The sequence below is a fragment of the Hydra vulgaris genome, chromosome 13, assembly GCF_038396675.1.
Source record: "Hydra vulgaris chromosome 13, alternate assembly HydraT2T_AEP".
In the NCBI taxonomy this organism is placed as follows: domain Eukaryota; kingdom Metazoa; phylum Cnidaria; class Hydrozoa; order Anthoathecata; family Hydridae; genus Hydra; species Hydra vulgaris.
In genome coordinates this window covers 50825266-50837848 of record NC_088932.1, presented here as the reverse complement: position 1 = coordinate 50837848, position 12583 = coordinate 50825266, and the positions used below count along the sequence as shown (strand labels likewise).

At 29.2% G+C, this 12583-nt stretch overlaps 1 protein-coding gene across 2 annotated transcripts in view; it reads right to left on the bottom strand.

The window, feature by feature from the left end:
* Positions 1 to 3300: 3300 nt before the first annotated feature.
* LOC100207937 (phospholipid-transporting ATPase ID) overlaps positions 3301 to 12583 on the bottom strand; it is a 70121-nt gene continuing 60838 nt past the window's right edge. For both annotated transcript variants that reach the window (XM_065816623.1, XM_065816624.1), the window contains 4 exons: positions 11185 to 11268; positions 5411 to 5656; positions 3698 to 4009; positions 3301 to 3544 (listed from right to left, as the gene is read on the bottom strand). In XM_065816623.1, the coding sequence (XP_065672695.1) occupies positions 3371 to 3544; positions 3698 to 4009; positions 5411 to 5656; positions 11185 to 11268 (816 nt within the window). In that variant the 3' untranslated portion in view covers positions 3301 to 3370. The remainder of the gene's footprint in view (positions 3545 to 3697; positions 4010 to 5410; positions 5657 to 11184; positions 11269 to 12583) is intronic.

Genomic DNA, 12583 nt, shown 5'->3' with positions numbered 1-12583 from the left:
GGAAGTTCGCTGAAAATCGCGCTTGAAAATGGCGGGAAAATTTGAAAATGTTTTTTTGAAAAAAAAATGGTATGGCTGTTTTAGGTCACTTTTGATTGCTAGGTGGTTTGCGCTGATGGCCCAAACCTGGCTAAAACCACTGCTGAGGCCTACTTAGTGCCTGGGCCAAGTTTGGTATTGATTGATTCAGAGGTGTTGACGCCTATAGCTAACATCAAACATACAAACATTGCCTTTTATATATAGAGAGATCAAACAGATAAAACGTCCAAAAATATATTGACATGCAGAGTTCTTCAAGGCTCAATTTTAGGACCACTATTATTTTTAACGTAACAAAAACTAAGTATATACTATTTCATAAATAAAATATAACATATAATCTTCCCCTAAAATTTCCTGATCTGAAAATAAATAAAATAAATATTATTAGACAAATATCTGTTAACTTATTAGGTGTTATTTTAGATGAAAATTTATCTTGGAAAACTCATATAAGATCTTTGGAAAGAAAACTTTCAAGAAATATTGCAATAATGTATAAAGCAAAATCATTCTTAAACATTAGGTCTTTAAAAAATTTATATTTTGCTTTTATAGATAGTTTTTTAACTTACGGAAATATTGTATGGGCAAGCACAAATTTAAAAAAGTTGAAAAAATTTTGTTCAAAACAAAAAGATACTTGCAGAATTGTATTTGGAGCAACAAGAAATGTGCCTTTCGAGCTACTTCTAAGTAAGCTTGGATCATGAAACGTGTACAAAATTAATATATATTTAGTCTTGCAATTCATGTATAAAATAAAACACGAACTATCCCCAACAATATTTAATCGATATTTTAGTAAAATAGGCCATAAATACTCTACCAGATTTTCCGAAAACAATTTTGTAACTCCAAAATTTAATTTAGAGTTATGTTCTTATTCTATTCAGTATCGGGGACCTTTTTTATGGAAAAGTTTTAAACAGATTGTTCATAATAAAAAACAAACACTTCCGCAATTCAAAGCTAATTTAAAATATCATTTAGTAAATATGGATTTTAATATTCTAAATATTGCCAGTCTTTTTTAGAAGTTATCAAAATAAGTTTATGATACATTAACTTAAACAACTTTAACATGTTAACTACCAAAAAAATAATAATAAGAAGAAAATCAACTATTATTATTAAGAATATCAACATCTTTATCACACTCTTTAAAATGTTTACTTTTGAATATTTAGTCTTGAAGTTTAAAAAGTTTTATTTTTTTGTTTCATTTAATCTAAACATGCAGTATCTTTTTGTAAATTATCTTTTTTGACACTTATATATTTTATGTTGTTGTGGATGGAATTTTATTCATTTTAATAAAAAACGGCAATACGAGGCAATATGTATATATATATATACGTATGTGCGTATATATTTTATACACATATATATTTATACATTTTATATCTTTCTTAACTAGGTTTACTTTTAATTTTTTAGTACTTTTTTGTTTCTTAACTTCTTAAACTTGACGTTTTGTAAAGATTCTTTAATATTTTACGGACTTGTAAAATACGATTGCAATGGGGCTCGGTGATAAGGCTAATTGATGCCTTCTTCCTGCTCCGGTCATTTTCTTTTGGTCATATTTGCGCGTTGTATATATTCTTAACGGCGAAATAAATGAAACTACTACTTCAATATTTTAGGGCGTTTTAGGGCCACGAATTCGGCCAAAACGTAGACGTATAAAAAAAGCTTACGATGCTTCAATATTAAAAAATATCCAAATTGATGTATTTTACTTTATAAGATATTTTTTGGCTAAAATCACTTATATTTACCCTAAAAGCAGGAAAAAACAAGCAAAAAATTTTTTTTCAATGTTGCTTATATTTAAAATAAGAAAAGCAATTACATAAAATATAATTTTTATGCAATCTATCACTTATACCTTTTTGCTTTTTTTCTCACAACTCCACGAAATATAAGTTTAATAACATCCCCACAATATATGACCACAATAACATCTTGAAATCTATTAATTCAGTTTTTTGTTTCAGTTATTGAACAGATACAAACAACATCCATTCATCCAATACTGATTTTAATATCTTAAAAGTATACGATTTTCTCTCATAATATTGAAGGATAAAAAATTTTCACAATCAGAGCTGTGACTCATTTTTTACTTTAAGCTAAATATCTATTATTTAAGTTATTTTGAAGTATTCCCTTAGATTTTTCTCATTTTGAAGATTTTCAGAAAAACTTCTCTGACTCAAAGGTTTTCAATGATTTTCTAAACTTTTAAAACATTTTACTAGTTTTCCAGGTATTTCCTGAGTGCTATGAACGATGACACCAATCTTTTATATATTGATAAACCATTTTAACTTGATTAACTCCGGTTAAATAATAGTCGTAACTTTAAGATTTCTTTGTTCTCTTTTCACCTTAGCTTTTGATGTATTGTTTGAGGTCGAAAAAAAACTTTTTGCTAAACCGCATTACTAGTTTACAGAGATCTGATTCCAGATAAAAATTTTAAAAGTAAAAATTCTAACATTTCAGGGTCTTATAAATGTTTATAATTGTATTCTTGCATTTAATTTTCTTCAAAATAAACTACCAAACTATTTTATTAATTATTTCAAATGAAATATATAAACATTGCACCAGAAACACAGAAAATGTTAAACTACACTATTTTTTTTAAATACAATTTAATATGATAAGTTTCCCATAAAACGTATTTTCCATTACAAGAAATTCTCAACAAAAAAAAAAGAACCGCAGAAAAATATTTTTTTGTTATTTACTACTTCACAAAACTTAAAAAAAAATATAGTTTAGGCGTGTTTTTTTAAAACATCTTTCTGTAGTGTAGCTGAATAAATCCACTGCAGTTTAGTGAATAAATTATAAAAATATAAAAAACTCCTAGTATAAAACATTATATATAGGGTAAAAATAAGAATATGAAATAAAATTTATTTTAATAAAATAGATATCTAAAAAAAAAAAAAAAAGTAAATTTTAGTGTAGGTAATTAATTGTTTTCCCCGGTAATCAGCAGATATTTCAAAGCTTGCTGGTGCAATCTTAGTACACAAGTAAAAGTATGGCCCTGGTACAATGAAAAAAATAAAATTTCGAAAAGTAAAATATCGAATTTCTTAATTTAAAAAAGCTTTCCATACTATTAACATTCCAAAAACAAAATTATATATATATATATATATATATATATATATATATATATATATATATATAAAAAAATATATATATATAGAAAAAAAAGATATAAAATACATCTTTGTGCACATGGTATAAATAAAGTTAAAAAATAACTAAGGATTAATTTTCTAAATTACAATATTCAAAACTAAATATCTTTGCTAATCTGCGGTAAATCAAACGACTGCTTTGATTTTGTTTTTATTTTTGGAAGCCATTTGCCGCTCATAATCATTTCCCCTAAACGAGCTCTCTGCGAAAAAGCAAAGCCAGAACGTGTTGACGGCGGACGTGAACGTGAGGAATGATGCTTTCCACGAAGCTTAAAACCAAATCAAAAAGTTTTTTATATAAAACTTTTTTTTCAAACTGAATTGGATTAATACAATTACCTGTTAAACCTTTGTGTACCCGCATATTAACGCAACCATATTGAGATGCAAAACAAGTTTACCTATTTATAATCAAAACTTACATGTCTTTTAGGACGACTTTCTTTCCATAAACCACGCCTAACATATTCTGTAAAGGTAGGATATAATTTCTGTTTGCACCACCTATAACCAAGAACCGGCAATATACAAACAATTGAAGTCAATAGAAGAGCTGCCCAAAACACTCCACTACCAAATGTATTTTCAGCTGCTCCAACGGACGGAAATGTCGATGGTAATTTATTAAACGCAACAGAAGAGTAGGTAGCAAAAGTATATAAAAAATAAAACACAATACTTCCCCAAATAAAAAAATGATTAATCCAAGTCCAATGACAGGTGTCGAATGCCATCTAAAATTAAATATTCATAATAAGAATGGTCATTGTGATACCATGACTATCATACAAGTATTTATCATGAAAACATTAAAATGAAACATAAAAATATATAATCATAACCAGTCATCTAACCAAACGTTTTGCAAACACCACTCTATTTAAGCAATAGCAAATTACACAAAAACAAAAAAAAATCTCTTATTAGCTAGTGTCCCAGAATAAAGAAAAAACTGACAATGAAATCACACATAAAACATTATGACTTCACTAGACGATAAAATAGCAAATTTATAGACGAAAAACCAATAACATACGGGTTTTCTAAAAGTATATTTTTATCAAACAAATCAAAAAGTTTCAACCAGCAGTTTCTAATCACCCGTAAAAACAGCTATTATGACTGTGTACTGTTTTATGCAACGAAATAGCGATGTTTAATTCAGTTGACATCAAATCAACATTTTTAACAAGAACTTAATTGAACCTAGTATGGTTATTTGAGTTGACATTTAACAATTTAATTATATCTAATTATAATATAAATAATACGTCTTAATGACAAAATCACTCTATACTTATTTCTACTGTAACTAGAAAACTGTATGCTTAAAAAAAATGTGAGGTCAGTTTTGGGATCTCAAATTACTGTCATCAACATTTATCCTTTTAGTAAAAAAGCCAAAAATTTGTTATGTGAAGACTGTGAGTGTTAGCAGTAAACTATAAAAAACTTTCAAACTCATCATCTTAATCTTGTCCTGACATCTCAATAAACCATCTATAGTGATAAGGTCCACTACATTTCCTTCAATGTAATATAAAATGCAAATCTTATTCGTTACTAAAATAATTAAACCCAATGATTTAACAGAAAATCATATATATGAGCCTTCCAAAACCTTCCATAAAGCTTTCCAAAACCTTTCATGAGTTTTTTTTTGCCTTTGCAATCTTCTAGCATGCCTATGTCTTTGTATGCGTGTGTTGTATCTACATGTAGTACATTCATGTAGTACATACATGTATGTATGTATGTATGTATGTATGTATGTATGTATGTATGTATGTATGTATGTATGTATGTATGTATGTATGCATGTATGCATGTATGTATGTTTGCATATCTATATATATATATATATATATATATATATATATATATATATATATATATATATATATATATATATATATATATATATATATATATATATACATATATACAAAATATCAAATCAAATAATATATTTGATTTAATTTATTTTTACTTATTTTTTATTTCATTTGTTGATTAAGAAGTCAAGCCATTATTATAATTTTCTTTACTATTACACATTTGTGAGATTATTACTATTATATAATTGACACATAAAAATTTTATATCTCTCTAAATAAATAAAAAAATAAACATACTTGCAAGTTTACAATAATTACTAGAATAGCTCCAATAGCAACTGATAATTCGTCATATATACTTTCAGGTTTTCCAGTAGAACTGACACGATCATGATATATTCCATAGAGAATAAAATATAATGCTAACGAAGTAAAAACTCCATGAAACAACTTTACAATAAAAGACTTTACATTAAATAAAGTATTTGATTGACCCGGGATGTACAACCGTGGGTAACGCAATGAACTAGCTGCAGAAACATCCTAAATTAATAATAATAACAACAACAACAATATACATATTTATATTCACTTATATAAATATATACACACATACATATACATATGACCACAATTATGTATTTAAGACTCCTTCAATCACTTTTTTTATATGAAGAACTATGAAAACCCTGCTGTTAAAAGATTTAAACAATCTAGTTTAAATGCGCAATTGATTTATTTAATTAGAAAGTATTTACTCAAAATCGAGACTTTATGTAAATACATTCAGGTGTAGTGACTTAATTCCACAACTCCAATAATCAGCTGACTGAATAAATTAAAAAAAATACCATAACAATTATAATTAATTGACTTTAAAGGTAAACAAAATCTATCTGTTGACCAGCCTTGCACCCCTTCTTCATCTATTAGGCTGGTGCAGATGTATTTTTGATACATTGTTTCTAGTAATGGATGTTGAATACTGGATCTTCTTGACTCAATGCATGGGTTTTGCTTGTGTCTCTGTTTTTATGACTAGGCAACTCATTCTATTATCTACTAATGAGGGTATAGCTCAAAAACTCAGTTTTATGGTTCTGAGGCCGGCTGGTAGTCAGGTTTCCTGAACTCTGTGGTAGCTCTCAGAGAGACTGATTCCATCAACAGCTCAAAAATACCAAAGTATTAACAGTGCCATGTTGAGCATGGATGGATGTCCTTGTTTGTACTTTTGGTGTGCATTGCAGAGGCCACATTTGGAGCCCTTTGTTACGGCTTAGGGTTTATTAATAGTAATGTGGCAATTACTTAGACTATTAAACACTATCTATACTTTGAGTCAAGTTCTTCAACAAATTTAAAAATGAATAAAGTACCAAAAACTATAAAACACAAAAAACCATCATTAGCATTAAGTTTAAAACTATCATTCACTAATATTCGTGGTCTTCGAAGTAAATTTTCTTCTGTTGAGTCTTATCTCTTGCAAAGTTCACCAGACCTACTTGCTCTTTGTGAGACTAATTTGAGTTCAGCTGTTTCATCTTGCAATCTTCGTGTTGATGGTTATTTTCCTTTAAATCATAAAGACTCCAATAGTCACATGCTTGGCCTGGACATTTACATTTGTAAGAATTCACTCATTTGTCGTAAAACTAGGTTTGAATCCACAGACTATTCTTTCATGTGCTTTCAATTTCAGTGCTTCACTCTATCGCCTTTCTCTTTGTTCTATATTGCTCTCCTTCATCTCTAGACTGTACTTTTTTCGATATTATTTCTGATCAAATTGATCAAGCCCTCTCTCTTTATCCATCAGCCTATATTGTTGTTGTCAGAGACTTTAATGCTCATCACACTGAATGGCATGGCTCTATTGTCAGTGATTCTGCAGGCGTTAAAGCATACAACTTTTGTCTTTCTCAATCCCTAACTCAAATAGTTAACTTTCCAACTCGCTTTCCAGACAACTCGAATCATTTTTTTTTTCTACTCGACTCATGTCTTGTTTCTTATCCTAGTTAGTACTCGGTTTCTCCACATTCACCCTTAGGTGCTTTTAATCACACTTTGATCTCTCTAAAACTAATATCTCATTCTTCTTTATCACCTGAATCCTCCTATTATCGTACCTCTTAGAACTACCTTAAAGCTGACTGAGATTCTTTCCATGATTTTCTTCATGATGGCCCTTGGGTAGAAATCTTTCATCTTCCAGTCGACAAATGTGCTTCTTACATAACTTCGTGGATTCGGGCTGGCATGGAATCTTTTGTTCCCTCTCAACAATTCCAGGTCAAGCCTCACTCTTCTCCATGGTTTTCCTCACATTGTGTTGCTGCGATTGCCAATTGAAACCGTTACTTCCATATCTATCAGCAAAACAATTCTCCAGAAATCAGATGTCTGTTTATTACTGCTAGGAACCATTGTAAAAAGGTTTTGTCTAACGCCAATGCCTGCTATTCTCAGGTCATGAATTCTCATATCTTATCTCAAAAATTAGGCTCTTGTGACTTCTGGAGAATCTTTAATAGTATTAATAATAAGGGAAAATCTTTAATTCCACCTCGCTTGTATGGTTCAGACTTTGTCATCTCACCTAAAGACAAAGCAGAATTGTTTGCTAAAAACTTTTCATCAATATCATTTCTTGATTCCCCTAGTTGCATTCTACCTGATATTGCCAACAAACAGATTGATCCATTGCTTGGCATTCGTATCACTCCAGCATCTGTATCTGAAGTGATTTACTGTTTAGAAACTTCTACAGCTTGTGGCCTGGACAACATACCTGTTATTGTCTTGCAGAAGTGTTCCCTGGAGCTGTTGTCTGTACTCTCAAAACTATTCAACAAGTACTTATCAGAGTCTTGTTTTCCAGCCTGCTGGAAAGCGGCATCTGTTATCCCTATCTTCAAAAATTCTGGAGAGCGATCTGACTTGTCTAACTACCGTCCCATTAGTCTTCTTCCTACCAAAAAGAAGGTTTTTGAATCTTTTATTAACAAACAATTTCTTATCTTGAATCTAATATCTTACTTTCTGACCATCAATATGGATTTTGATCTTCTTGTTCTACAGCTGACTTGCTATAAAGTAATATTCGATAGGTTTTATTTTAGATAAAGGTGTAGAGGTTAAGGCCATCGTTCTTGATATTTCAAAAGCTTTTGATAAAGTTTGGCATGCTGGTCTTCTCCATAAGCTTTCTTCTAACGATGTATCTAGCAACATCTTTAAGATTATTGGATCCTTCCTTTCCAATTGTAGTATAAAAGTTGTCCTCCATGGACAGCACTCTTCTTCTTATTCTGTAACTTCAGGGGTTCCTCAAGGTTCTATTCTTGGCCCTATACTCTTTTTAATTTACATTAATGATCTTCCAGATATTCTCACATCTAAGGTGGCATTGTTTGCTGATGATACTACCATTTATTCTTGTCGTGATAAGAAACCAACACTCTCTGATTGCTTGGAGGGGGCATTTGAGCTTGAAAAGGATCTCAATTCTGCTACAGCATGGGGCTCACAGTAGCTGGTGAACTTCAATACACATAAAACTAAATTTTTTCTGCCAACTATTGCAATAACTTAGATCTTCCTATATTTATGAACGGTAATGTACTTGATGAGTCATACACTCTTTATCTTCTAGGATCAACTCTTACTTCCAATCTTTCTTGGAATCCATATATCAAATCTGTTGCAAAATTAACATCTGCTAAGGTTGCATCTCTTTATCGTGCTTGCAACTTTTTTACTCTGGATTCTATTCTTTATCTTTATAAATCTCAAATCTGGTCTTGTATGGAATACTGTTGCCATATCTGGGACAGATCTTCTAATGATGCCCTTTCTCTTTTAGACAAGGTGCAAAAATGCATTGTAAACATAGTTGTATCTGCTTCTGCAGCCAACCTCCAACCATTATCACATCGTTGTAATCTTGCTTCTCTTTCTCTTTTCTACAAATACTATAATGGGCACTGCTCTAAAGAGCTAGCGCCTCTTGTGCCATCTACTAAAATTCATTTTCGTTTTACAAACTAATCGTCATTCAATTAAGTGTCATCCTTTTTCTGTGACTGTTCCTAAGTGCTCTAAAAACTCTTATTCCTCTAGTTTTTTTCCTTGAACATTAGTTCTTTGAAATTTGCTTTTTATTCATCTTGCTTTCCTGATTCATATAATTTGCAATCCTTTAAGTTGTCTGTCAATCGTTATTTTGCTCTACAATATTCATCTTTTCTTTTCCAGTAACTTCCAACTTTAATTAGTGGTTGCTTGCAGACTTGTTGGAAGCGAAGATGTTTAAAAAAAAAAATTAAGAGCTCTTATTTAAAAGTTTCATTTAAAACTTTAAAAAAAATTAAAACTCACTAACAACAAGACTATAATCAATTGAGATACCTAAGGAGGAGGAGGTACAGTGATAAAGGGCAAATAAATAAATCGGGGCATAGTGATAAGGCAAATATTGTCTTATTTAAGCCCCGGTCATGTAGGTTTTATTTATATGACACGGCATTGTATTCTTTTTTAGTGACGAAATAAATAAGGACAATTAAAATACATAAGTCTAACATAATAACATGTCTTACTTTACAAACTACTTTATTTACTATTTTCAGTTTTACTTCTGACCATGTTATGTCCATGTTCTTACTTATTAAGTTTAATTATGTTTATTATGTCCATGTTCTTACTTATTAAGTTTATTACACACTTTAACAATTCTAAAGAATAGCTAATGTCCACTGAGGTCTATCTGATTTCATTAATAGTGTTTTGAATAAGGATGAAAGCTATTTTCACATCCACTTTTTTCAAAAATAATGTACTAAACCTTCCACTTGATTCCAACAATATGAGTCAAATAGAATTCTTCATCACTTTAATTAGCTTTTTCAAGTATAGCAGTTACTGCAAAATTTTTAGCCTTAAAGTGCCACTTCATTTCTTAAAGTGCCACTTCATTTCTTTATTAACTGTATAATCGCTAACATTATCCAAAATTTACATTTCTTAGTCATAACCCAACAATAACGTTCAACTAATATTTTTTATTACAGTTTATTTTATTCAAAAATATCTTGATTGATCTATGACTGGACGCATTCTTTTTCAAAAATTTAAATCAGGTTTAAAACTTAATTAATTTAGTTTTTTCATCATCAGTTCTAGCTTGTTTTTCATAGTTGACATTTTATATGAGATATGAAGCATACATTCTAAAAACCTTATTTAGAAACGCAAATTATGCTAAGATATATTGTCACAAGCTGTTGTGGAAATAAATTTGTCCATCTATAATTGTACATCCATTGATGCTTTAAACTATATATTTCATTTCTATTGCACAATATCCATCCACTTACTTATTCTAAAGCTTCTACAAACTCAACATTTACTTTGTTATTTCTTCATTAGGTTTTCATACAGTTTTTCTTTGAGTTCAGAAAGTTTGACAAATCACAATCATTAACTCAACAACTTTCTTTTGTATCTGTTAACTGGTTACTTAATTCATGCAGCTCTCCTTTACATGTGAGATACCTACAAGAAACTTGTGAGATCTTCACCTTGGATAAACAACGATCTACAAGAAACTAAATAATTTAATGTTTAGTTTGCACAAACAAAGACTTCAAAATAACTTTTTTTCAATTAATACTGATACTTCTTTACTTTCTTCTTTTTATCATTCTTCTGAGACAAATAACTACCAATGCTACCTCTCTGCTATCAATAATGATCCAATGGCAATATAAAAGAATATTGATTATGTATTACAATTGCATTTGAAGATCTAATTTTTAACATTTATATGAAGTATATTTAACTTCCAGGTAAAAATCCAGGTAACTTTTTATTCTAGTCTATTTAATTGTTTTGAATTTAATACGCTAACAACCATTCTTCCTTACTATAAATTCCTAGTCTTCCTTACTAAAATCCCTTTTTTCCTTACTAAAAACCCCTGGCTTATTTAAATAACATTTTTGATATATTTAAATAAAAAAGAAAAAGATATTGATCTGAAAAAGAAAAACTAAAAAAAATACCTGGTCAAAAATACCCAGAGCCAAAACAGGTAGAGATGTAAAGCAAACATTGTAAACTGATAAGAACCAGGTGTCATACAAAGTCTAAAGTGAAGTATATTTATTTTATTCTGTTTTATGCAATACCTTAAACAATTAGATCTTACATCTTAAAAATTACTAAAAAGCAGTCACATACATATATTGCCTACAATAGCAATTACAAACACACAGTATACCAATTATTAAAGGGTTACATACTAAAAATTTAGGGGTTCCTGGGGCAAGTCACATTTAATTCTGTCTGCAAATGTAAATGTAACACAGCTGGAAATCATTAATTATAAAAATATATTTAATAAAAATAATAAAAAAGTAAACATTTAAAATAGTTTATCACAAATAAGCAATATAATGTAAGCTTTTATAAAACAAAATTGAACATTTTTTATTAAATTACATACAACATATTATAAGGCTAACATATAAGTTCTTTTAAAGCTATCATATTACTCCTTATAAGGAAATAACAACAATAATTGTTATTATTGGCTTTGCATTGAGTCAAGCATTAATGTACAAGTGAAGTATCAATCAAATGATATCAACGATAGCTTTATACTACAATGTTTGATTTTAATTATGACTGATTATTTAAATTATTTTCAATTAAGTTTTTCTTGCAGTATGAAAACACTTTCTTAAACTTTCTTTAGATAAAAAATTTTGTTGAGGAATTAAAACAAGTTGATATAACTAACAAATATATAGTTTCCTACAATGTTGAAAGCTTATTTACTAATATTCCACTTAATGAAACTATAAATATAGCTACTGATTTATACTTTAAAGATAAAACGTGCTTAAAATATTTTTCTGAAGCTCAGTTCAAAAATTTACTTAAAATCTCAACATCCGGTTCTCATTTCTTATTTAACGGGAAATATTATGATCAATTAGATGGCGTTGCCATGAGCTCTCCTTTAGCGCCAATTATAGCTAATATTTTTATTGGGTTTCGCAAACAAAAATGGGTTAGTAATTGCTCTTCCTCCATACCAATTTTCAATAAACGTTATGTAGATGATATTATCGCTATTTTTAATTCAGAGTTTGAAGCTCAGGAATTTTTTACATATCTTAAAAAACAACATAAAAACTTAAAATTTACTATGAAAAAAGAACAAGATAATCAAATTGCATTTTTAGATTTCTTATCAATAAGTCTGTTTTGCTTTCCGCATCAGTTTATCACAAACATCATATACTGGTCTTTTACAAAAGTTTTCCAGTTTTGTTCCCTATTAGTATAAAATTTGTCTTATACGTTGTTTATTTGATAGAACGTATAAAATCAACAACACGTGGCAAGGACTTGATAAGGACATAAAAAATCTATCTAATGTTTTAAAAAATAACC